We start from the raw sequence: 27,948 nt of genomic DNA on the forward strand, positions 1-27,948 counted from the left end.
AGGCCTGAGGCACAAGGAACACACGCACACCCTTAGCGCAGTAAATGCCCCCTCCCTTCATTCTGTCAACCCTAAAGGAAATCAGTCCTGAATATCCACTGGAAGGACTGATGCTGAAGCTGAAGCTCCAGGAATTTGCCCTCCTGATGCGAAGAGCTGACTCACTGGAAAAGATCCTAATACTGAGAAAGAGTGACGACAAAAGAAGACACAACAGAGGATGAGAGGGATAAATTGGAAGCTTGGGATTAACAGACACAGGACTATACATAAAATAGATAACTGGTGACTAAAAACAGGCACAGTGTGAGAGCTGTGAGTTAAGTTTTATTTCAGGCAAAAAGGACTGCAGCCCAGGAGGCAGCCCCTCAGATAGCTCTGAGAGACTGCTCCCAATAAGCAGTGGGGGAAGATCAATATACAAGATTTTGGTGAAGGAAAAGTTCAATACAATTAAGCATTCATTTTACAAAACATTTTCTACTAGTCTTGAGGATCTGATGTCATCATGAAGAGATCTAGTCTTTTTCTAAATATGAGGAGATGCAAGGATTGGGATCATAAAACCTGTTCCTGAAAATATCCAACTATATAAAGACCTGTCCCACCAGATTCCCTGGAGCACAGAGTGCCTCACTCCACCCTGAACTCCCTCAGGAGGTGTTGAAGGTCAGCAGCTGCAGATGTATATCTGAAACTAACTCAACATTGTAAATCAACTCCACTCCAATAAAATATTTTTTAAAAGACACCTTGAGATTAGGGTCTAGCAAAGCACATCAATGTTTACCTGTCCCAGCATCACTGTCCTCCCTCAGTTCTAACACTCTGGACTACTTAAATGTGACCTAAACTACTCAGGCTCCATACTTTTCCATCTGGAATGGAAAGGGAGATTTCAGTTCAATTCAGTTCAGTCACTCAGTCATATCCAACTCTTTGCAACCCCATGGATTTCAGCACACCAGGCTTCCCTGTCCATCACCAACTCCCAGACTTTACTCAAACTCATGTCCATTGAGTCGGTGATGCCATCCAGTCATCTCATCCTCTGCCATCCCCTTCTCTTCCTGCCTTCAATCTTTCCCAGCATCAGGGTCTTTTCAAATAAGTCAGTTCTTCACATCAGATGGCCAAAGTATTGGAGTTTCAGCATCAGTTCTTTCAATGATTATTCAGGACCGATTTCCTTTAGGATGGACTGGTTGGATTTCCTTGCAGTCCAAGGGACTCTCAAGAGTCTTCTCCAACACCTTGGTTCAAAGGCATCAGTTTTTCAACTCTTAGCTTTCTTTATAGTCCCACTCTCACATCCATACATGACTCCTGGAAAAACCATAGCTTTAACTATAGGGACCTTTGTCAGCAAAGTAATGGGAAAGAGAGAAAGAGCTCCCAAATGCTGGTTGGCTGCAAGCACTGGAATATTCCCATTTCACAGGAATTCCATGTCCTAGGCAGGTATCAATGTCCCAAGTTAAACGCATGCTTAACTATGTCATACTTAACTCATCCCCATCCCCATCTTTGCTGCTCTGCCTCTTTATCCTTTCAGTCTAGACATTTGCCACCCTGATTGAAATTCAGGAAACCCATATTTCCGTATTTAACACTTCCACAGTGCATTGGAATTGCATGTTCATTTTGCTTATTTCTTCCTCTAAACTGAGAATCCCTAGAAGTCAGGGCACCATTTCTTAAAGTATTAGCTCACTGTGTGCCTGACATTTAAATATAATACTATCTAAAATTCAGAGTGTTTACATCATGTGGGCACCATCTTCTTTAGTCCTGTGTATACCATGAAGTATGGAGCCCAGGTGGCTCAGCAGTAAAGAATCTGCCTGCCCTGCAGGAGACCTGGGTTTGATCCCTGGGTTGGGAAGATCCCCTGGAGGAGGGCATGGCAACTCACTCCAGTATTCTTGCCTGGAGAATCCTATGGACAGAGAAGCCTGGCAGGCTGCAGTCCACAGTCACAAAGAGTCAGATATGACTGAAGCAACTTAGCATGCATGCATACAATGAGCTAGATTCTGGTACTACACCTGATTTGCAGACAAGAAACCAGAGCTTTAGAAGTGTGTACTGACCTTACCCAAGTCTACACGGTGACAAGGTCAGCAGCTGAAATTTGAATTAGGCAATTAGACACCAGAATTCTTACACTTACCATTGTATTATGAATTTATAAAAACTCAGGGATTTTTTTAAGTCATCAGCTCATTAAACCAATTACTGAGCTAGTTAAGGAGGATCCATTCTTCAGAATGAAAACTGTATATAGTGTAGATTTTTAATAATATTTTAAGAACTTATTGAGGTGTGTGTGTGTGTGTGTGTGTGTGTATGCTAAGTCACTTCAGTCATGTCCAACTCTTTGCCACCCTATGGCCTGTAGCCCACCAGGCTCCTCTGTCCATGGGATTCTCTCAAGAATACTGGAGTGGGTTGTCGTGCCCTCCTCCAGGGGATCTTCCAGACCCAGGGATCCAACCCACGTCTCTCACCTCTCCTGTATTGGCAGGCAGGTTCTCTCCAGTAGCACCACCTGGGAAGCCCAGGGTATAAATTTCTTGGGGAAAACTTAAATAATAAAAGCCATTGAATCATATGCTTAGAATAGGTGAATTTCCTAGCATAGATTTTGTTTTTTAATGTATTTATACTGAGGTTCCCTCTATCAAACTGTAACAAGGGGTTTGATACCAAACTCACACTCTTCTTAATAAAGAAATGGTGCAAATGCAGCCAGGATAGGACACCTTTACTGTGGTGTCATCATTTGGACCAAGGGTCATACTGGACAAGATGAACCCGGGAATGAACAAGGTAACATAAATGTCTAGCGAGAACATGGGACTTGAAATCAGGTGACCCAAGTGTGTTTCTGAGCATCACCTCTTTTTAAGGTGAGCAGCCCCAAGCCTCGATTTCCCTAGCTTAGGAAGGAAATAATACCTGTTGATTCCAGGCTGGCTTTTGCTGTTGTTCAGTCGCTCGGTCGTGTTTGACTCTTTGCAACCCCGTGGACTACAGCACACCAGGCCTTCCTGTCCTCCTTCCTTGTCTCCCCGAGTTTGCTCAAACTCATGTCCATCAACTTAGTGATGCCATCCAACCATCTCATCCTCTGCCATCCCCTTCTCCTCCTGCATTCAGTCTTTCCCAGCATCGGGGTCTTTTCCAATGAGTCAGTTCTTCCCATCAGGTGGCCGAAGTATTGGAGCTTCAGCTTCAGCATCAGTCCTTCCAGCGAATATTCAGGACATGGATTTTCTCTACGATTGACTGGTTTGATCTCCCAGCATCAGTGTCTTTTCTAATGAGTCGGCTCTTCACAACAGGCAGCCAAACAATCTATGCAGCATTTATCAAACAAAGGGTTAGCGCTCAAAGACATTTAAGTATTTTCTACTCTGTAAAATCTTGCAAGGCCTAGCATTTAAGGACTCAAGTTTCCAAACGAAAACTTTTTTCTGGTCTCTAGGCAACCTTTGTTCCCAAACCACTTGCTTGATGACCTAGACTGCAAATACCAAGTCCTGTTTGGCCCAGATGAGAACCATTCAACAGTTGTACATTTCTCAGTCAGCATCACAATCACAGAAATACCTCCTCTAAACGGCTCAGTGCTGATCCACGGTGAAAATTTGTGGAGTGTTCAATTACCCTTAGAATTGTTCATCTCTTACCTGTGGAGCCCCAGCGTCTAATCACGGAACAAGAGGCTGCAGTCGGGAAGTTGTTCGCTGCACACAAAGGCAGTTCAGTGAGAAGCCACGGGCTCCGGGCCTCCCCAGTGCAAAACAAGTTGTCCATTTTCAAAACCTGCATCATCCTTCTCTTGGCAGTTTGTTCCTGACATCTTCCTGAGAGGACAGAATGACAGTGAATCTGATGTCACAATAGGGAATTTCAGGATGGAAAGAACTCAAGGATTAGAAGTTCCAGGGGCTAACCATTTGTGGGTCTTCACTGGATGTAGTTTGTTTCAGACATGAGCCATGTTTCTAGGATCAAGTCTATCTAGCAAAGCTTTATGCCCCTGACTCCAAGGACCCCTATGTAGAAAGGCCCCAATGACATTTAACCTTCTTATACTGAGTTAGAGATTTATTCACCCATTTCCCTATTTAAATTTAGTTTGTTTTATTGAAGAATAGTTGATTTACAATGTCGTGTGAGTTTCAGGTATACAGCAAAGTAATTCAGTTATACATATATGTGTGTGTGTGTGAATATGTATACATATTCTTTTTCAGATTTGTTTCCCTCCTATTATGGTGGTTTAGTTGCTAAGTCACGTCCAACTCTTTTGAGGCCCCATGGAGTGTAGCCCACCAGGCTCCTCCATCCATAGGATTTCTCAGGCAAGAATACTGGAGTGGTTCAGACAAAGAAGATCTCCTCCAGGGGATCTTCCCAATCCAGGGATTGAACCCAAGTCTTCTGCAGTGGCAGGTGGATTCCTCACCACTGAGCTGCCAGGAAACCCCTCTGTTCCCTTACAGGTTATTACAAATATTGAATATAGTTCTCTATGCCATACTGTAGGTGTTTGTTGGTTATCTATTTTGTATATGGTAGTGTTTATATTATCCATCCATTACTTATTCCACAAATGTTTAATGGATATCAGTTATCTGCCACTAACCAGATAGAAATTAGAAACCAAATGAGATCCAGTCCCTGCCCTGAAGAATCTCCCTAACTCAGAGACATTGCTACTCTTCTGCCCTTTCCAGAAAGACATTGATACTCTCTCAAAGGACAGACAGACAAGGAAGTCAGTGCTTATAACCTGATATGCAAAACACGATGAGGAAACAAACACAGACCTTGAGATCCAGGAGAGAGACCGCTTAGCAGGGCAGGCTGGCAAGCTAGTCTGGATCTTGGTTTTGAAAGATTTGAAAGTAAGAAGCAGCCATCTCCCTTACAATCTGGGCAGAAGAAACTCGATGGGTATGAGATGCAATATTCCCTGGGTGGGGGCCTGGCGCCTTTAAGGGAAAATGAAGGGAGGCAGACCCTGAGGTTAGAGAGCGCCCCACCGAGCAGCTCCAGATGTAAACAGCAAGGATCCTGAAACAGTTAAGTTGGCATCTAAGTGAGGTGATTCTGTAATACCTGGGTTTCTGGCATCAATGTTAACATGGATACTCAAGGTACAAAACCCCACTGAAAAGGATAAAACAATTGGCCCCTCCTCCCCTCCCAAAAAGGCTCAGACACCCAGGAAAATGGTGCCCTCAGGAATGGAGCTAGCTCTGGCTTGTGAGGATTGAATGTACAGTTCCCACTTCTGAACTTTAAGTCTCTCATTTTACAGTGAGGTGCTATGAGCTCTAAGGGATGGGGGGTAGATTCAAGGAGATGGATGCATGCTTCCCTTTATCTTGATATAGAATTTCCCACATAGCTTGGATGTCCAAGGGGTAAGAAGGAGTGTCCAGACTATATATTTCCCACATTCCTTTGTGCAAAGAAAATCGGGGCTTCTCATCTAGGTGCCTTCTTTCTATGCCACTTAGAACCTCTCAGTGAATACTAAGACAAAGCACTGTGGAAAGAGTCTTGGGCTTTGAGTCTAAGAGGAATCAGTTTGGATGGGCCTGCCACTCATCACTAGGAGACAAGGTGTTACATGCCTCTTGGCCTCAGTATCTGCATCTGCAAAATGGGGACAAGAACACCAGTCCTCTTAGGAGGAGAGCACCTCAGTGTCTGTCTCCCTTCATTTTCCTGTAAATGCACCAGATTCCTCACCCATGGAATGTTGCGTCTCTTACCCATAGAGTCATCTTAAAGGACTCCCTAGCTGGTCTTCAGTAACTAAGTTGTATCTGACTCTTTGTGATTGCAGCATGTCAGGCTTCCCTGTTCTTCACTATCTCCTGGAGCTGGCTCCAATTCATGTCCATTGAGTCAGTGATGCTAACCATCTCCTCCTCTGCCACCCCCTTCTCCTCCTGCTTTCAGTCTTTCCCAGTATCAGGGTCTTTTCTAATGAGTTGTCTCTTTGGATCAGGTGAATAAACTACTGAAGCTTCAGCTTCAGCATCAGTCCTTCCAGTGAATATTCAGGGCTCTTTTTATTTTTTTGTGCTTTGACTTTTTGTAGAAGACTTTTTAATATTGTAGAAATCTATTCCAACGCATTTATAATGCTGACTGTCCTCTTTCCATTCATTTTTTTCCTTTCCTTTCCTTTCCTTTCTCTTATTTTCCCATTATACTCCCTACCCTCATCTCTCTCTCTTTCTCTTTCTCTCACACACACATGTCTGTGTTTCCTGCAGAAATGAAGCCAGTTTTAATAACTAATTAGTGAGGTCACAGTCACACAGAGAGCGGCCAAGGTGCTCTGAGAAGGACAGCAACCCATAACGTAGGATTTTATTCTAATGAGGTGTTGACCTCATCATTGTTACCTAGACATGGTCCTAAAGATGCCATCTGTCTAGACTTGATACCTATCCCTGGTTTGCTGGGAGCAGCCTGAGGACTCTGACTGGTTAGAAAACACAAAGATTTTAAAAACAGAGTGAGTCCATTTTCCTAACAGGTGATTACTATGCTTAACGCTAATTTAGCATGAAAGGCTGGGCAATTGCTTTCAGAGATAGCTGGGTGTTGTTAGAATGAATTACAGCACTTGGCCCCTGGATGCCTGCCAGTACAGCCACAGAGGCGAAGCCTTTAGGGAGTTTCAGCTGTTCAGTAGAATTATCGAGTTGTGTGGCCATCACCATAAAACACTTTTACATTTCCATCATCCCCATTTACATTAATCCCTGTGTCCCAACCCCCACCCTCTGCCCCGGGCAACTTCTCGTCTACTTCCTGACTCTGTAGATTGACCTTTTCTGGACATTTCACGTAAATGGAATTGTACGATTCGCAGTCTCTTGTTTCTGGCCTCTTTCACGTGACATGTGTTTGAAGTTCGTCCAAGTTGTAGCACGTAAAATAGCTCATTCCTTTCTACTGCTCAGTAATATTCCATTGCATGAATATACCCCATTTTGTCTATCCATCCCCTGATTCATGAACTTTTTCAGTTCAGTTGCTCAGTCGTGTCCAACTCTTTGCGACCCCTTGGACTGCAGCACGCCAGGCTTCCCTGTCCATCACCAACTCCCGGATTTACTCAAACTCATGTCCACTGAGTCGGTGATGCCACCCAACCATCTCATCCTCTTCTCTTCCCTCCTTCAATCTTTCCCAGCATCGAGGTCTTTTCAAATGAGTCAGTTCTTTGCATCTGGTGGCGAAGTACTGGAGTTTCAGCTTCAACCAATCCTTCCAAAATATATTCAGGACTGATTTCCTTTAGGATGGACTGGTTGGATCTCCTTGCTGTCCAAGGGACTCTCAAGACTCTTCTCCAACACCATAGTTCAAAAGCATCAATTCTTCGGCACTCAGCTTTTTTTATAATCCAACTTTCACATCCATTCATGAGCTTTTAGGTTTGTTTTATTTTTTTCCATTTTTGGCTCTTATGAAAAATACTGCTGAGAACATTTGTGTGCAAGCCTTGTATAGATACTTAAGCATGAAATTGCTGAGACATATTATAAATTTGGTTTAAATGTTTTAGAAACTGTCTTGAGAGTCTTGATTCTTTTGAATAAACCCATTTACTCTTCCCTTCACAATTAAAAAGCTAGTGATCCCACCATGAGGAACACACCCAGCTCATACTCTCTGTCTCTGCTCACACCACTCTTTACAGCCTAGGATTAAAAACAAAAACAAAAGCCATTCTTTATCTCCTGGTAAGATACTTAGTGGAAGAGATGTGAAGGGTTCGAGCCACAAAATGAGCCTGCCAGAGAAGTATGAAATCTATTTTTTCTCTCTCTCTTTTTTTCTGCCTACGTGGTGCAGGGAAAAAACAAAAACACATTAGAAGGTACTGGGAAATCAAACCTTCCACTTCAAAAGGCTGGCGTGGTTCCTGAATCACTAGCTAGAGTCTTTATTTGTAATGCTCTGAGCACACATTAACTGTTACCTAATTAGAATTTAATTTACTGGAGAGTTGTAGGTACTTACCAAGTGCCTAGCATAGAAATTACTTCTCTCATTTCCAATGAGCAGCCTCCCCACTTCAACAGGTTGTAGTCTCACCAATGGGAAGCCCATACCTTGTAATTTCTTTGTAATCAGGCTGCAGATCACAAGGGAATTTTGAATCATTTCTCCTGTTTTGCTCCCAAGTCGGTTGAGAAAGATTTTTCAGGTGGGAAAAAGAAAAGGATATTTGAACTTAGATCTACCCTGAGTTTATAGCTCCTCCAGCTATGAAATAATAGATGCTGGGGGACTGATCCAGAAGTACAGCAAGACAAGTGTTGAGGTTATCAATGTGTTAGGAAGGGGATACAAAAGCCCACTCATTTACATTCACTCTGGAAGAGCAGAGGGGAGGGAAGCAGCATGATCCTACGGGATTTTGTTCCCTTTGTGTTCCTACACTTGAAAGGAGAATAGAATTAACTTTTACTGGGCACCCAGCTTCACACCCTATCTGCTAAGGCATTATTAGTATTCCCATGTTGACATGAGAAACATGTGACTCAGAACAGTACAATCAATGGCTCAGGCTGAAGCCCAGGGTCTAATCACAGCTGTAAACGTGCCAGCTATTTCTGGCATCTAAACGGAACTCACTCTGCCTTTAGGACACTGGAAATGGGCGATGGTTCCGGTTGGGTTAGCCAGTGGCATTCCGGTAAATTTTAATAAATGTTTATCAAACAACTCCCTGGGTGGGGGGAAATGTATGCTTATATAAGTATACAAATTTTGTTACAAATTTTAGTAATACAAACATCTATCACATACCATTTACAAAGAATAATGAAATATACAATATTCTTCATCATCCATCCCATATAACCAGTTGATTCTCACAGAACGATTTTATTGATTTTTTGCTAAACTCCTAGCCTTAGCCAACCTCTGGTTGCAATTGACAAGGGATGACAGTTCTGACATCAATATTGATTAATATTTTCCATTACACAAATGAGTAAAACAAAAGTAAAACCACAGAGAAGAATGCCAGAACTTCACTGGTTTGTCAGTGATGTTTGACAACCTCTTTGCTGAATCCAAAACTAGTCTTCAATACTGGAAAATACCTTCTTAGTTTTTGTGCTATTCACAGTGGCACAACTTGAGACATGACTCACTTTTAAATTAAACCTGCTTTACTAACATTTCTTCCATCATTAAATCAAACTCTGATCCGTAACGTGCGCCGATGCCTGCGGTGTAACTGCTCCGAGTGTGGAAAAAGTCAGTGCCAATGTTAAGTCATGAAATACACTGTGGTGCATTTCCATCATACATCAGTATATGTGCATACATACATCATACAGGTCTGACAGACAAAAAAGTACCAAGACCACAGCTAACAGTAAACTATGGTAAAATAAGTAGGAAGTGATGCATGACACAGTGGTAAAGAATCTGCCTGCCAGTGCAGGAGATGCAGATTTGATCCCTGGGTTGGGAAGATTCCCTGGAGGACGGCATAGCAACCCACTCCGGTATTTACCTAGGAAAGACGGCCCCCCTCGCGGCTCCCCAGGCAGGTCCAGTGTTGCAGGCCTCAGTCATTACTGATCCTTTGTTGTTTTTTTTTTTGGTTTTTTTTTTTTGCTTTTTTTCCAATATTAAAAGTTTATTTATTTTTTTTTCTTTTTTTTTTTCCATTTATTTTTATTAGTTGGAGGCTAATTACTTTACATCATTACAGTAGTTTTTGTCATACATTGAAATGAATTAGCCATGGATTTACATGTATTCCCCATCCCAGTCCCCCCTCCCACCTCCCTCTCCACCCAATCCCTCTGGGTCTTCCCAGTGCACCAGGCCTGAGCACTTGTCTCAGGCACCCAACCTGGGCTGGTGATCTGTTTCACCCTAGATAATATACATGTTTCAATGCTGTTCTCTTGAAACATCCCACCCTTGCCTTCTCCCAGAGTCCACAAGTCTGTTCTATACATCTGGGTCTCTTTTTCTGTTTTGCATAATAGCCAGGACATGGAAGCAACCTAGATGCCCATCAGCAGACGAATGGATGAGGAAGCTGTGGTACATATACACCATGGAATATTACTCAGCCATTAAAAAGAATTCATTTGAATCAGTTCTAATGAGATGGATGATCCTTTGTTTAAAGACTCAGGGCTTTCTCTGAACACTGACAGTTACTAGTCGACCTTGGGAAAGTTGTTTGACCTTGAGACTCATTCCTTTCATTGTAAAGTGGGGATGATCATTCTTTCATCACAGTATCACTGTGAGAACTGATAAAGCGGCCAGCACAGAAGCAGAAGAACACACCTGCTCAGTAACTAGGAGTTTGCGCCCCAGTCTGCCCGTCCCTAAGTCCCGGGCTCTATTCCTGAGCAGGTACCCAGAGAGCTACTCTTCCCATCTCTCTCATTATCATTTCCAATTTCTGCGCCCAGAGCTAACTGACCTCATGACTTTTCTGACTAGGAGAACATATACACATAAAAAGCAGTAGTAACAAGGCTTTTCGTGTATTAACTCATTTGATTTTCCTGACAGTTCTATGAAGGAAGTGTTTTTCTCTGCTCCATTTTGCAGATGGGGAAAATGAAGTCCAGAGGGAACAGATCACTTACCCAAAGTCACATTACACCTTTCCTGCTTGATCGCATGGCCTCCAGTTACAACGCAGATTCCGGTTCTGGAGGGCTGGGGTGGTATCTGGGATTCTGCATTTCTAGCCAGCTCTTGAGAGTAGTTGCTGGTCCAGGAACCACACTTTGACTGGGGAAGAACTGGATTGCTAGGCTAAAAAGCAGACCATGCCAAGCAAGACCATGCATGCATGCTCAGTCGCTCAGGGGTGTCCAACTCTTTGCAGCTCCATGGACTGTAACCTGCCAGGCTTCTCGGCCCATGAAATTGTCCAGGCAAGAATACTAGAGTGAGTTGCCATTTCCTACTCCCGGGGATCTTCCTCATGGAGGGATTGAACCTGAGTCTCTTGCAGCTCCTGCATTGGCAGGCAGATTCTTTACCACTGAGCCACCAGGGAAGCCTCAGACATTGCCACTTAGCTGACTCCAAAGTTCACATTCTCTTCTGGAAAGTAAGAGCTCTGTACCAAGCAGGAGTCTTCTGATGGGGACACCACAGTGTCGGAAATGTCTGCAGAACAAGAGAAACAACACAGCTCCAGGACCCTATGTGAATAAGCTTCACATACCCAGGGCACCTGCCTTCTTCGTAATGATCGTGTTTACCAGTATTCAAGTCACTCACCAACGCACTACACACCATACACCTAGGATGACTCAGTTCAGTTCAGTTCAGTCGCTCAGTCATGTCCGACTCTTAGGGACCCCATGGACTGCAGCGGCCTCCCTGTCCATCACCAACTCCCGGAGTTTACTCAAACCCATGTCCATTGAGTCGGTGATGCCATCCAACCATCTCATCCTCTGTCGTCCCCTTCTCCTCCCGCCTTCATTCTTTCCCAACATCAGGGTCTTTTCAAATGAGTCAGTTCTACTAATGTCACACAAAAATTCCCTACCACTAGGCCCCTGCCAACATCTCACTGTGACATCTGCTGGGGAGAAAACTTAATCACTGAATCCATTGACGTTTGAGCCGAAAGAACCTCGTTGTTCAACTAATCTGAGTTCTTACTCTATAGCTGGACAAATTAAGGTCCAGAAATGGCAAACATCCCATGAGGCAGAGGCTAGGTGAGCACCCTAGACTCTCCAGCTGGTGTGGCAGTCTCTAGCCAGGGGGCTGGCCTGGGCATTCAGGGCACGTGGTCAGCCCCTTGGTCTCTGCTTCCTCTGGAGTCCTACATGCAGCTTGGTCTGTGCTCCAGGTGGGACAGAATATCTCCAGCAGGCTGTCATAGACAAAGTTATTATAGATAAACAATGTGAGACAGAAGGGAGAAAATCACAAAATGCAGGAAAGCTTGCTTTTTTAATGGTTTCCAAAGGAACCAGCATTGAGGAAAGATGAATCCTATGGGCAGAGTTGGGAGAGGTGATGCAGAATGTTACAGAGTTTTAAACATTGTTACTCGAATAATAACACTCCGTTGATCCCTGACTCCCGCATCAGTTCCTGCCCAGGTTACTTCAGTAACGTCTCCAAAGGTCTCCCAGCTTCTACCTTAGTCACCAAGGATAAAACTATTCTCCACACAGCAGCCAGGGAGATCCTACAGGCACATGACTGACATCACCGTGTTCCTCTGTCAGAGACCTTGTCATGGCTTCACGTTTATTCAGAGACTAAATCCCACCCTCTTGATGACATCATGTCTCACCCCCATCTGTCCTCATGCTCCAAAAAGCATTTAGATGGTCTTCCCAACCCATCACCATTCTCAGTCCAATTCTACCACGCTGACCCCCTCACCGCTCAGCCAGGATTCTGCCTTCAGGCTCTCTCCCAGCCATCCTTGGGGCTGGATGCTCTTCCTGCAGGCTCCCCATGACTGACACCCACAGGGCCTTGCCCGTGCTCACACCTCCTCAAGGAAGCCCACCTTGACCACCTTGTGGAAAGTCACACCAGCCCGCACAACTTTCTGTGTGTGGTGATTGTCAGCTTTCTCTCCCCTAAGGGCAGAGGTCCTTTTCTGTGTTGTTCCATAGGAGTGAGGTATCTTCACTCTGTTCACTGATATCTCCCAACCCCAAGAACAAGACCAGCCTGGGTACTTAGAGCCCATGAGCAATGTGTTTGGCCTCTCTGGGCTTCTTTTGTCCCATTTGTAAAGTATAATAATGGAGAAGGAAATCGCCACCCACTCCAGTATTCTTTCCTGGAGAACTCCATGGACAGAGGAGCCTGGTGGGCTACAGTCCATGGAGTCTCAAGGAGTCAGACACGACTGAGCAACTTTCGCACTTCAAAGTATAATAAAACAACAGAAATAATTGAGAAAAGCAGTTGACACTTTAAGTAGTATTTTGGGTCTGTTTATCCATTATCCCTGACTTCAAACTCATGCTTCTTCATCGGGACCACGATATCGGACAGATCTGGCATTAAAGTTCCGTTTCGTCACGTCCCCCCAAGCTGTATTGAACCCGTCCTCTGGGTGGGGCTCTGTACTAAGAGCTAAAAATACAGGAATGCCATCTCTTCACTGAGGGATGTGGACAGGTTCCTTGAATTCTGTCAAGAATCAGTTGCTGAGAGGATAAAACAAGAAGTGTCTGAAACAAGAGACCTTGCCTTAACTGTTTATCTGTGGACCTCTTGTAGGGAGTTGGGCATGTTATTTATGCTGTTTCTCCACATACTGGCAGAGATTTCAGGGGTCGGGCCCTGAAATTCAGGGACAGGCTGATGGCTCATGACGGCTGCCGTGAGGGTCAAGTGGGTGCCGTAGAGAGAGAATTGTGGAGAGATGTCAGGGACCAGACCACGGGGGGGCTGTGTGTCACGCTCGGAACACGGACCCTAAACAGAACATGGACCACAGCCCCAGGCAGCGGAAATGACAGAGTTTAGAATGAAGACCCCGACTGCAACATGGCGGATACATTGAAGAAAATGAGATGTTAAGTGGAGGGATTACTGAGAAAGGCTGCAGATTCCAAGGCAGAGAGGGGGCGCCAAGCCCAGGAGCTGGCACATTATGGAGCTTTCTCCTTTTCTCATCCCATTCCCCCTCGCCCACCTTGATTTCTCCTCCTTTCTTTTTCTTATACTTTATTATTTTTTTGTTTGTTTTATTTTTGGTTGCACTGGGTCTTCACAGCTGTACACAGCCTTTCTCTAGTTGCGGTGAACAGGCTTCTCGTGGAGGTGGCCTCTCTTATTGAGAAGCACAGGCTCTAGGCTCGTGGCTCAGTAACTGCACGTGGCTTGCAGGCTTAGTTGCTCCATGGCATGTGGAGTCTTTCTGGACCAGGGATGGAACTTGGTCCCCTGCATTAGCAGATGGATTCCTATCCACTGCACCACCAAGGAAGTCCCTCCCCTTCCGCTCTTTTGGGCCTTCTGGAGTCAGGAAATGTTGGCCCAGGAGAGGGAGGGAAGGATATTGTCTTGGGGAGCTTCATTCTCTACACTCTAAGCATGAGGTCCCTCCTGGCACTCCTGCAGACCACCAGAGAAGGTCCCTTATGACCCTTTACTTTTGGGCTTTAATGGATGGTGTATAACCAGGCACAAATCAAGTTTTTGTTTTGAGGGTTTTTAAAAGATAAGCATATTTCTTTTCTCTTGTTGTTTTCTATCAAGCATCCAGAATCTTTCAGGCATGACCATCTATAAATTAAATTCCACTCTGAATACATCTATGGACCTATAAAAAGGGTAATTCAGTGTTGTTTTTGTGTTTGCTCATTACATACATTGATGGCCTATTAGAAGTTACATCCTTGACAATCAAGATAGGGTGGGGGTGGGGGGGTTGTTGGAGAAAGCATTTGAAGGGATGATATGCAAGACTTCTATTCTTTGGCTCATTTGTTTCCTCTCCCTAAATCAAAATTTAAACAACTAAAAAAAAAAAAAAAGCCAGGAGAAAAGGTTTTATAGGATTTCTTGAAACCTGGACATAAAAGGATTCAGGATTACTTTCTTGTTTTCTAAATTAGGTTATCTTTCTTTTGTCTTTCCGTCCTCAAGGAGATTAAAAAGAAAAAAGAGAATTTATTTAGAAGGCGCGCAAAGAGGCTTAATTGGCAGACAAGCACTGGGGAAATGAAAGGGACCTCAGGCACCACACAGGAGCCAGGAGCTGATCCAGAACCTTCCGTATCAGCATCTGGTTAGTGTGGGCAAGTCATTCCGCTTGTCTGGGCCCAAGTTGTCTCATCTGTACAATTAACAGGTTCAACATACGGTTGCTGGTGGGGGGTGGGGGATGGTAGGGATAGTTAGGGAGTTCGGGATGGACTTGTACACACTGCTATATTTAACATGGATAACCAACAAGGACCCACTGCATGGCACATGGAACTCTGCTCAATGTTATGTGGCAGCCTGGGTGGGAGGCAAGTTTGGGGGAGAGTGGATACTTGTGTGCATATGGCTTAGTCCCTTTGCCATGCACCTGAAACTATCACAACATGGTTAATTGGCCTTGGGTGTGCATGCTAAGTGGCTTCAGTTGTGTCTGACTCTTCATGACCCTATGGAGCCCGCCAGGCTCCTCTGTCCATGGGATTCTCCAGGCAGGAATACTGGAGTGGATCGACATTTCCTTCACCAGGGGATCTTCCTGACCCAAGGATCAAAATTGCATCTCCTTCACCAGCCCAGGTTGGTTGCATGAGACAAGTGCTCGGACCTGGTGCACTGGGAAGAGCCAAAGGGATCGGGTTGAGAGGGAGGTGGGAGGGGGAATTGGGATGGGGAACACATGTAAATCCATGGCTGATTCATGTCAATGTATGACAAAAACCACTACAATATTGTAAAGCAGTTAGCCTCCAACTAATAAAAATTTGTAAAAAAAGAATACAAAAAGTAAAAAAAAAAAAAGAAAAAATTGCATCTCTTATTTCTCCTGCATTTGGCAGGTGGTTTCTTTACCACTGGTGCCATCTGGGAGGCCCTAATTGGCTGAACCCCAATACAAAGTGAAGTTGTTTTTAATCAAAAATTAACAGGTTCAAGCAGCTTCAAGATATATGCATGTATCTTTCCATGGAGACCCACACTCTGGGAGCCTCTAAAGCTGTAACTTGGGGAAAGCAAAGAGCTGCATTCAGACACCACCCTCTACTCTGCACCTGCAACCCATAGGCAGAGCTGGTCTGTTCTAGAATATTCCAACTCCATTTCCTCCCTTAGTAGTAGTAGTGTTAGTCACTCAGTCGTGTCCAACTCTTTGCGACTCCATGGACTGTAGCCCGCCAGGCTCCTCGGCCCATGGAATTCTCCAGGCAAGAATACTGGAGTGGGTAGCCATTCCTTTCTCCAGAGGATCATTCCAAGCCAGGGATTGAACCTGTGTCTCCTACGCAGCAGGCAGATTCTTTACCATTTCAGCTACAAGGAAGACTTTTCCTGCCTAATGAACAAGAATTAGTAATTCCCTCCAAAGATTCTATAGATCTTCTCAAAAGTGAACGTTTCTTTTGCTGCTGGTCTGCAAGAGGGAATGACAGGAGTTCAGAGCTTTGGTGGGAGGTGCACACACAAATCATGACCACATAGGTGGCCACCTCTGAAAACTGAAGTCTGATCCATTTCCTCAGAGAACCCAAATCCTCTCCCTGAGTCTGGAGAACCAAGAGGAGGAAGGGCAGCCCATGTGGCCTAAAGGAGGACCAACCTTACCTCCTGGCCAGGTGTGAATCCACAGGCGGCCATCAGAGCTGTGTACCAAGGGAAACTCAGGTCAGAGCCAGGTGGACTGTCCTGAAACCAGGTAGTCATTCAAATCAGGAGTAAATGAAACAGGAAGCCATTGAGGGGGGGTGGTGGCGGGGAGAAAAACAGAGGAGGTGAGCTTCATGTTCACTAGCTTGGTTCCCACTCATGGGCCACCAGCTTCATGAGGTAGGACCTTTTGTGTCTTGTCTGTGTTCCCAGGCATAAGACAATATCCAGCACCTAGTAGCTACTCAATAAATATCTGACTGGAGGATGGTACAAGGGTCCACCGCTCAATTTCAATTCAGTTTCAGTAAAGGACTTGAGTCTGGGAGGATTTTGTTTCAAAGACTATGAACAATCAAAGAGGATACAGGAGGAGAGGGGCCGGGTTCAGGATAGAGTGAGGACTTAGGAAACACGGCTGCCATCAGCCAAGATGGAAAGCGAGCTCCATTCTAGCTCATGAAGGATATAGCACATCTGTCTAGACACTTTGGGGAAAGATGAGTGGAAAGGATGGCATCTGTGCTGGGCCCAGCAGATCAAGAATTTGATGTTGTGGAGATGTTAGAAAGAGAAGAGAAAGAGGGAGAAATGAATCACAGCCAAGGGAGACCACGTGAATGGAGAAAATTTCAGTGTGCCGTGTTTCAGCCTAGCCAGAGGTTTGGTTTGCCTGGAATGTTGGTTTGTAAAACAAAACAGAGAGTTGAAATGATGGCTGAGACAAAATTGGCAGAGGATCTTTGAGTAGAAAGGCACAGATGTCAAGGAGAACAGTTAAGGGGCTCTAGGGTTCCAGATGAAAGATCAAGGGAGGTTCCATGAGCACAGGACCCTTAAGTTAATTCACTGTGCCACCAAGTTCTCAAGTTCTGTTAGGTATGCTCACCCCTCTTATGCCATGGTTTCTAGGGCTTTGCCATAGACTTTCAGCTGCTTACGAAGCAAGACTCTTATCCCCTTCTATTTAATGCAGGAACAGCAAAGTGTGCAGAATATATCCAGTAATGATGCTTCAGGAAACATAGAAACCCACCCCACTCTGATTCTACACATGGCCCAACCAACCATAACCGGGCTATGGTTAAGTAACATGGTTGAGATAACACAATGAAGCAGTAAAATAGTTAGGGCCTGAACCCTAACCCTAAAGTCACAGGACCAAACTCTCTTTCCACTCCAGCTGTCTGTCCCCAAAATTATCGTCCAGAGTAGCAGCTAAAACTTCATAAATGGAAGACACTGGACAGGACAGACAGAAGGCAATGCCCCCAGTGCTGAAACTGCTTTAAAATATAAGTCTATCTTGTATTTGGGCTCTTACCTCACTTTCTGCTACACATGTACTGTCAGGCAGGGCAGAGACACCTCCAAATTATGTCCTGTGATCTCCTGGTGTGCACAGACAGAAGGAGATACAGGACCTTACTGCATTCCTATCTCTGAGCAGTGTTTGAAACAATGCCTTATCATCAGTATCTGCTTCCCAGAAAATGGAGCCTCCTGTGAGAAGCTAGTGTGTGTGTGTGTGTGACCTTCTTCTCCTAGATCCCCTGCCAGTTTTGAATGGGGAGGCTGGGTGAGCTTGAAAAAATTGGCCCTAGGTAAATAGATTCAAATTCAAACTTTAAAAAAAAAAAAGTCTGTATGTCCTTCAGCTTTTCTGGGTTCAGCAGTGCAAGCACATAAAAGGTATCTGTCATCCCAGCTATGGCATATCAAATTTGCAAGAGCCTGGGCTTTGCTCAGATGCTCAGGCAGGGTGCGGGGTGGGGTGTTGAACATTTCCTAGGTTTAGAAGAATCTATGCACAGGAATATAGAACTCAACAGAAGTTTGTGCACATCACTCATGCAGCCTAAGGACAAAATAGGAATCTCTAGTTCAGAAAAGTTGTGTGTGACGACTCATGCAGTGACTATTTTAAGAAAATCAGAAGTATAGCATTCTGCTGCAAAAAATAATTACAATGGCCCCTCACATGCAAGAGCAAAGATTCAGAGAACCAGTCTGTTCTGACTTGCTGGTGTCTTCTGGAATTAGCTGCAAAACCTTTGAGAACTGGCCTGACTTTTCAGGAGTCATGGAAGGTTATAAAACAGGCAGCAGGAAGAGTCTAGCTGATTTGGCTTGTAGGTTTGTCAAATACTTTCTGGATGTTAGTAACTAGTCTCATGTCTACTCACACTTCCACACTTAAGGGAACAGTATTTGGGGCAGACAGACACTAAAGTGGTCCCAGTTGCCTCTTCTCCTGGTACTTGCATCCCTCCCTGTGTAATCCACCCCCTCTTAATTGTGAGCAAGGACAGTGATCACCTGTAAACAACAGGAGATGACAAAATTGACAAGATGTCATTTCTGTGATGACATTACGTGTGATCTCAACTCCCCTCTCGTCTGCTTGATTTGCACATTTTGATAAATCACGTGGCTATATGAGAGAGTCCCAGTTGGCAAGGAACTGAAGGCATCTTTTTACCCACATACACCAAGGAAGCAAGGCTCTCGGTCCAACAGGCCATAAGAAACTCTTGAACCTGCTAACAGTCCCATGTGCTTAGAACCAGGTAGAGCCTTTCCCAGTTGAGCTTTCAGAGGAGACCCCAATTCTGGCTGACACTTCAACTGTAGCCTCAGCAGAGACCATAAAACGGGGGACCCAGCAAAGTCATGCCTAGATTCCTGACCCACAAAAGCTCTGAGATAATATCATCTTGGCCTGGATGAAAAATTTTCATTATCAACTGCCCTTCTTGGTCCTCCTGGTTGTCCACCTCTGCTGTTCCTTACTTATTGGAGTAAGAATTGAACCCTAGATAATAAAAATGATCACCAACATGCAATCAATATGTGAGGGAGTTATTATAACTCCCCCTTCCTTGGGTGTAAAATGGGGGTGATGAAATAAACCGGTGACTTATTCTGTTGGCAGAACCAAATTCAAATCCCGATGGAGTACAAATGAGTGCTCTTAACATGTGTGTCCACACCTCACTGCATCCTGTGGAGACCAGGATCTCTCTGACTTGCTTCCCCACTCCTTCCTAGGGGATGCCCTACCCTCAGGATCATCCTGCCCTGGGCCCCATCCTTTTCTTCTCTCTCCTTCCATTCTCTCATTCTAATGAAAACTGAAGTCAAGACCTATGTTGAGCTTGGGACCTCAGACTCTCTAGAGTCTGAATCCAACATGATGCTGTACTAGACTTTCAGAGTCTCTCCCTCTCAACTTTCTTTGGGAATTGTCTCAGTTGAATAGAGTTGCCTCACCAGGCCAGCCTGCATCCACTAACTGGTTCATCCAGGAGTACAAAGGCATGGCCCCGCCACCACAACTCAGGATAGTTCTGAAGGACCCAGGTGCCAATCTCAGAGCACAGCTCACCTGTTTTGCCTTCCCAATCCTGCTTCCTTCCCTGCCCTCCACAGTAGCTGATGCCAAGATGTCACCCTGATGGACTTCCTGCATCATCCTCTCCATCTCAGTGTTTCTTGAGGAGCCTGTGGATGCATGTGCTTAGTCACTTCACTCATGTCCAACTCTGTGCAACCCCATGGACTATAGCCCACCAGGCTCTTCTGTCCATGGGATTCTCCAGGCAAGAATACTGGAGTGGGTTGCCATGCCCTCCTCCAGGGGATCTATCCGATCCTGGGATCGAACCTGCATCTCTTGTGTCTCCTGCATTGGCAGGCAGGTTATTTACCACTATTACCACTTGAGAAGCCCCCCTCAGAAGCCTAATATGTGGCAATTCCTGAGGAGAAGGAACATGAGCTGAACACAAGATAAAGAAATCTATCAGGATTAGGGGTAGGCTTGGACTGGACTCTTAGAGTTGTGGTGAGAATTTGATGGACTAATTTGTATGAACTGGCAAACAATGACCAGTAAATTGTAAATCTTATCAAAGGTTAGGGCTGTTGCTATTAGCATGATAATTATAGAATTATACATTATTATTATTCACGATCTTGGAGTCAGCAATCCAGCTGCATGGCCCTTGAAAGAGAATTAAGGCATAGGGAAAATTTGTGTGATTTCTCAGAAGTCTGCACGCTCATTGGGAGTGTAATGAGAAGCTTCTGGAAGAAGCTGAACTTGATCTCAGTGCTTATTAAGAGAAGTGTTATTTCACAGAAGAAGAAATGGTAGCTTTTCATCTGTGTTGGTCAGACTGTACCTGCCACCTTGGGTGTACCTGGGAATACTGGTAAAGGTGGAAAATTAGAGGAAAATGGCCAGGAAAGCTTGGGGCAGGCATCTTCCCCAAAATAGGTTGCCCTGCCTCACTCTCCACCTTCCAGGTCGCCTCATCATCAGTCTGGAAAATGCTGTACATCCTCATTCATTGGGCTTATCAGGTGGCACTAGTGGTAAAGAACCTGCCTGCCAAAGCAGGGGATGTAAAAGATTCGGTTTCTATCCATAGATCAGGAAGATCCCCTGGAAATGGAAATGGCAACCCACTCCAGTATTCTTGCCTCGAGAATCCCATGGACAGAGGAGCCTGGCAGGCTATAGTTCATGGGGTCGCAAAGAGTTGGACACGACTGAAGCGACTTTGGATGCACCTCATCCATCACTCTATGGAAGCCTTCCTTGACTACTCCCTCACTTAAAGATATTCCCATTTCTTTCTTTTTCCTTCTAGATTATATGCATTTTTGTCATTACACTTCTTGTTTTGTCCTGCTGGAGATTTGTGTCTTATTTATTTTCTGTACTTTAGAATGGGTTGGGTTAGATGTTCTGTGTATTGGGTCCTCTCGGGCTGTTGTGGCTTAAATCAACCATGGGGTTTAAAACAACAGAAAGGTATTCTCTCACTTTTCTGGAGCCCAGAAGTCTGAAATCAATCCCAAGGGCTGTGTCTCCTCTGAAGCCTCTAGTGTAGGATCCGTCCTTTCTTCCTCCAGCTTCGGGTGCTCTCTTATGTGTCTTCTCCTATGGTCTTCTTTTCTAAGAATACCTGTCTTTAGATATGGTATGTGTGTGCATGCTCAGTAGCTTGTCATGTCCAACTCTTTGTGACCCCATGAACTGTAGCCCGCCAGGCTCCTCTGTCCATGGGATTCTCCAGGCAAGAATACTGGAGTTGGTTGCCATGCCCTCCTCCAGGGGATCTTCATGACCCAGGGATCAAACCTGTGTCTCCTGCATCTCTTGCATTGTAGGCAGATTCTTTACCCACTGAGCCACCTGGGGAGCTCAACATTGAATATAAGCCCACCCTAACCCAGAACAATTTCATCTCAAGATCTCACCTTAATTACATTGTTGAAGAACCTCTTCTCAAATAATTCAGTTTTGATAGATACATCTTTTTGTAGACACCCTTCAACATATTATAGTCAGTGTATACTGATTCAACTTTGCAGAACTGACTTCTGTTAGATCTACCCGAAAAGTCCTTAGTCCTGAGAAGAGAGGGTGTAAGAAAGGGATGGAACAAGAAGACTTGTGAAGGAGGACTGGATAAGTTTTGCCAACTGACCACTCAGGAAGCAGGTGCCAAGGAGGAAAAGGAAAGCAAAAAAAGCCAAAAAGTGTAAAACCAGAAGTGATAAGTGGATAGTTAGAGAACCTGGCTCCTGCGAGGTGATATGCTCTTTCTCAGCAGAGGACAAGGTGATTACAAGAACAATTAATTGGCTCACCCACTGGCACTCTGTGCCTCAGTTTCGCCACAAGCCTGTGGCACTTCCCCATTTTTCGGGATGTGCTGAGTTCACTGTTCAGTAAACCAACCTGTGTTGCTTCCCTGAGGGGCACTTGATGAGGATCAGAGATCAGCAATAGAGCAGCCATTTAAAAGTGCTCATTGGATTTATTTTACCATGTGGATGAGGCAGACTGAACGGCCCATAGGAAGGACAGCTGGTCTCAGACGGTCTTGAAAATGGTGCACATATACCTACACTACTGCCATATACAGAATCATCAACACAGGCTCACAAATGCCATGGCCAATTTGTAGGAATGTTGACTGTCTCCTTCCAAGGTCAGTTATCAGTTTAATGCAAAGCAAACAGTTTTGACCTGCTATGATAAACATTCTTAAATAATATTTTCTGTCATATACTGAGACTTTATAATTCTTTCATCATGGTACATTTTTTTTTAATGTGTTCCTAAAACCTGGAACCCTAAGGAATGATTTGAGCCAGAAAGAGCTGGTGGAGAGGAAAACTGTGGGGTGGGATATTTTGGTTTTCCTTGTGATTAGCAAGCAAAACTCAATTCCAAATAACTGGAAAGAGAGGGGAAACAAGAGAGAGAACATCTTCTAGTGTTAAACCTTCTATTGTTCTCTGTTCTTTTTATGTGTTTTTAAAACAAATAAACTCAACTGCTAACTATCCAGGTTCAGTTCAGTTCAATCATGTCCAACTCTTTGCGACCCCATGGACTGCAGCATACGAGGCCTCCCTGTCCTTCACCAACTCCCAGAGTTTACTCAAACTCATGTCCACTGAGCCAGTGATTCCATCCAACCACCTCATCCTCTGTCATCCCTTTCTCCTTCCACCTTCAATCTTTCCCAGCATCAGGGTCTTTTCCAATGAGTCAGTTCTTTGCATCAGGCACTCAAAGGACTGGAGTTTCAGCTTCAGCATCAGTCCTTCCAATGAACACCCAGGACTGATCTCCTTTAGGATGGACTGGTTGCATCTCCTTGCAGTCCAAGGGACTCTCAAGAGTCTTCTCCAACATCACAGTTCAAAAGCATCAGTTCTTTAGTGCTCAGCTTTCTTTATAGTCCAACTCTCACATCCATATATGACTACTAGAAAAACCATAGCCTTGACTAGACAGACCTTTGATGGCTATTAACTTGCCAGCTTTGTTCATCTGTTAAATAATCTGTTGTGGGAAGGACAGCACCACCTCCTCATCCTTTGCACCCCCCCACCCCCACTCATTCTCGCTCCTGTTCCTTAGTGGGTCTCAGAGGGGCCTGACCCTGAGTATCAGGCAGCCACACACCCTGGCTCCCCCGAGGGGAGGGTGCACATAGCTGGCAGATTAGAAACCTGGTGCGGAGCACTGGCTGGGCCATCAACCAGCCTGGTGACCTTGAGCCAGATCCCCTCCTCTCTCAAGGTCCCTGTTCCCTCATCTATATCAAAACACTGAGAAGGATGCCCACCCAACTTAGGTTACTTAGGTTAACCGCCCTGCTGAGGGTTACTGTAAAGATGAAACAGAAAAAGAGCCTGAGTTAAACTGTCTTCCTAAAGATAAAAAAAGCAAAAGTAGATTTTCTGGAAAGGTCAGAGGAAGCTCCCAGGCTGTTGGGTTCTTGGGGATCCCAGGAAGAGGTTGAGGAAACTCCTAGAATCCCTCATATTCTCCTAAAATTGAATTGGTTAAAGCCATTTCAGCAAATGTTACCCTGGCTGTCAGAGCACAGAAATGTTGCCCATACCTTAGAGATGTAATGAAACCAATGTCCCTTCTCAGTGCAGGGACAGTCCAGATGTTGCCTGGTATCAGAGAGACCCAAAGGACCCTATACAACTGAGTGAGTGATTCACTATTGTGTAAGAGCCCAGATAGTCAGGGCATTATCTATGTATTATTAATGCATCATTTCACATCTTAAAAACATTCCTGAGATCACACCTGAGGTCAGCTAGTCCTTGTGCTGAGAGAGAAAATATTCCAAGAATATGTTTCTCCTCACAAAAATTGCCTACTCTAGGGGAACATACTCATGTTCCTGAACAGGCACACATACACAGCAATATGATAAAAATATGATTGTTTATCTACTTGTTCGTGGCCTGTCTCCCAACAACCATAAAAAATTCACCAGGCAGGCTTCATGTGTCTTCTTAACAACTTCATCCCATTGCTGGGCACAAAATAGATCTGATATCTATAATATCTCTAATATTGTATCAAGTTAATGAATAAGTGGATTCATGAACAAATGAATGAATGTTAGGACAGAGATATATCAAAAATACTAAAAGGTTCAAAGAGGAAGCAACACAGAAGACCTCACGGCTGCTGCTGCTGCTAAGTCGCTTCAGTCGTGTCCAACTCTGTGCAACCCATAGACGGCAGCCCACCAGGCTCCCCTGTCCCCAGTATTCTCCAGGCAAGAACACTGGAGTGGGTTGCCATTTCCTTCTCCAATGCATGAAAGTGAAAAGTGAAAGTGAAGTCGCTCAGTCATGTCCAACTCCTAGCGAACCCATGGACTGCAGCCTACCAGGATCCTCTGGCCATGGGATTTTCCAGGCAAAAGTACTGGAGTGGGTTGCCCGTGCCTTCTCTGGAAGACCTCACAGGGAACTAATATTTGAACTAAGCCTTGAAGAGTGGAAACTATTATTGCAGGAAAGAGCCAATTTTGACTCCAGGCTGGAACTGTTTCTTGTTGCCAGAACTGTTTGACTTGCTTTGCATTGCTTTTGTTATTATAATCATGCATGATGTCCTGCCTCAAAAAATCCCGCCCCTCTGCTTGACTGTTAAACTAAAGTGTCTTTGTTCAGGACCCTGTCCACCTGTGGATGTCAGGAAGGAAGAATTATCACATCCCCTGTCCTAGGGCTACCATTCTAAAAGATATTTGCAAAATTAATGGCCTTTTAACTTTGTTTCCTCACTGCCCCCCATCTCTGTTCTATAAAAGAAACTGGCATCCAGACTGCAATAAGATGGTTATTTTGAGACACTATCTGCCATCTTCTTGGCAGTAAGCTCTCCAGATGAAGTATTCCTTGCCTCAACACCTAGTCTCTGATTCACTGGCCTGTCTTGTGGCAAGCAGGGAGAATGTGGGGGGCCTGGTCAGAGAGCAGGGGTGGCAGGAAATAAGAATACAAATAATATAAATTGTATCCAAGGCCCCTGGAGCAGGGATCCTGGTAAAGACTGTAGACTCTGTCCTGCAGAAATGGAGGGGGGGTGGGGATTTCAAGTAAAGAGGAGACTCGGTTATATTCTGCCAGTTAAAAAGATGGCTGTTCTCATTGCAGTTTGGTGGGTGGATTGGAGCCCAGGAAGCCAGGGGACTGACATCAGAGTCCAGGCTGGAGAGAATGAAGGCAGAGCTAAGACTAGGTGTCATTTAAAGGATTGAAGAGAGATGTTTGGGACTCAGTTTCTAGGATCTGGTACCAAATTGTGGAGATGGTGAGGATGGAGAGGAGAAGGGAGGGAAGACTCAAGGTGAGTGCACAAATAACTGTTTGGAAGTTCTGTGAACAATGAGGCCATTCACTAGGAAAGGACCTGAGTCTGCTGGGGGTGACTAGTTAAAAAAGTCCAGAAGGTAGATGTTTGTGTCCAGAGCTTAGAAACGAGATCAGAATGCAGATAAAGATTTATGAATTGAGCTTTAGCCCAGATACATAAAAAACAATGAAATAATAAAATGTATTGAATATAAAATAATACAGTAATGAAACAACTATGTAATCATGGAATAAAAAAAAACTGAAAAATAATGGAATCATGCATCATTTTTCTAGACGATCAATTTACATGGTGACAAAATATATCCAAACAACTCACTATGTTTTTAATTTATTGTGTTGCAATTAATAGGCTATACAAAAAATCCTAGATGGATATTTCTCTGTCTCTGTCTGATTCTACTCAGTGTAACAATCTCTAGCTCCATCCATAGTACAGGGAACTCTGCTTAATGTTATGTGACAGCCTGGATGGGAGGGGAGTTTTGGGGAGAATGGATACATACACATGGATGGCTGAGTCACTCTGCTTTGCACCTGAAACTATCACAACATTATTCATCAAACATACTCCAATATAGAAAAGAAGTTTTTAAAAATCCTGGCTGGAGAGAGAGCCTCAAGTCATCTTTTAGCATGTCCTGTACGATCAGGCACAGTCCCAAGCCCTGGACAGGCAGTCTCCTGCAGTCTCTGCCCTCATGGAGATGGCAGCTCCCCCAGCGTCACAGTCATGAACACAGCCTAGACGTTAAGTCAAAGGACAGCTAAAACTCAGACCAGTGCTAGAAGGGGTCTGTCTCAGAGGAGAAAGGAGGTCTCTCTGATGAAATGACAGGTGAACTGAACTCAGAAGCTTGAGTTTGATGCAGGGGAAGAAGAAAGACAACAAGTGTTTGAGAAAGATGGACCAGTCCCTGCAAGAGCCCTGGGAGGGAGGAGGGGGAAATCTAAGGTCATAGAAGAAGCAGGTGCGGCCCAAGTGGAGAGAATCAGGAGGACAAGCAGGTCAGGGGAGCTACCCTGGTGGCCGCCAAGGAGCATTCGTGGAGGAAGGCACCATCCGTTAACGTCTCATAGAGCTCACAAAATGCCTGCAAGAAAAATGAAAGTGTATTAAACTTGGCTAATGAAATGAACTGGAGATTCTTTATGATAGAGAATGCCTTACTGAATTTGAACAAATTAACTCAATTTAAAATTAGTTAATCTCTTCATAGAAAATAGCACTGCAAAGTCCCTAAATTATACAGGAGTTCAATACATATTATTTGGATCTGAGTTGCTATTCCTAAGTCATCTTCCTCCCAACCCTGGATGATGTTTGCTAGTTTTGGCTGAATTCAGCCAACTTAGGAAAGCATGTAGGACATTCCCTGGCCTGCAGGTGCTGTCCTTGTTTGACAGCCTTCCCTTAACCGGGTGGCACGAGTGTGATGCTTTTTGCTGTATAGAGCAAGGTTATGGAAATTCAGGAAACTCAGGGAGGACACCACTTGACCACGCTGATGTGACAAAGCCCACGTCTTCATCCAGTTAAGGGCACTTATTCTAACCCAGGCTATCTCTCCTTGTAAAATAAAGCTCTTGCATTTTAAAAAAAAAAAGTATTTTCAAGTAATTGGATTATCTTAAGTCAAGATTTTGTTTAACTCCACTGGAAATGCAAAGAGAGATTTGGAATTACATGTGAGATGTTAATTACTTACATCTGACTGAGTGGTTCTTTCTATGAATGAATGCACTTAATTAATTTTTCCCCTCACTTCTTGCTACTTTCTGATGATAATCTATTTTCTTTCATCACAGGGGCAATAGAAAAATAGTCAAAGAAGGATCCAGTGATTTGAAATTCCAGAACTTCGCTCTGCCGAAAAATAGGTCAGAATATTTCTTTGTTCATGAATAAAGGAGTAAAACTTTTGATGCTGTGGCAAATAAGCTGACCAGCACACACACACACACATACACACAACGTTAATGGGAAAGACGTACATTGCTCTCAGTGATCTTAGACGTTACAGGGAGACAAAGATCTAGAACAAGAACGGATTTGATGTAGGTTGAACTTCCAGACTGCCAGCATGTATGTGATGCAGGTTTGCTTATGAAAGAGGGATGCAGTGGGAGGTTGGGGTTAGCAGATGTAAGCTATTATTTATGGGATGGATAGACAAGGTCCCACTGTACAGCACAAGGAAGTAGAGTGATAAACCATAATGGAAAAGAATATCAAAAAGAACTTTATTTTATATATATATATGTATACATATATATGTATACATATATATATATACATATATATATATATGCATGTGTGTGTGATAAGTCGCTTCAGTCATGTCT

The 27,948-nt window shown here is 44.3% G+C and overlaps 1 protein-coding gene across 1 annotated transcript in view; it reads left to right on the top strand.

Annotated features, from left to right (window-relative positions):
* The window catches only part of CLNK (cytokine dependent hematopoietic cell linker), a 204,393-nt gene that overhangs the window by 62,233 nt on the left and 114,212 nt on the right, over positions 1-27,948 (top strand). The window contains exon 3 of the mRNA XM_070458116.1: positions 27,412-27,483. Coding sequence (XP_070314217.1) covers positions 27,412-27,483 — 72 coding nt within the window. The remainder of the gene's footprint in view (positions 1-27,411; positions 27,484-27,948) is intronic.

The sequence above is a fragment of the Odocoileus virginianus genome, chromosome 29, assembly GCF_023699985.2.
Source record: "Odocoileus virginianus isolate 20LAN1187 ecotype Illinois chromosome 29, Ovbor_1.2, whole genome shotgun sequence".
Classification (NCBI taxonomy): Eukaryota; Metazoa; Chordata; class Mammalia; order Artiodactyla; family Cervidae; genus Odocoileus; species Odocoileus virginianus.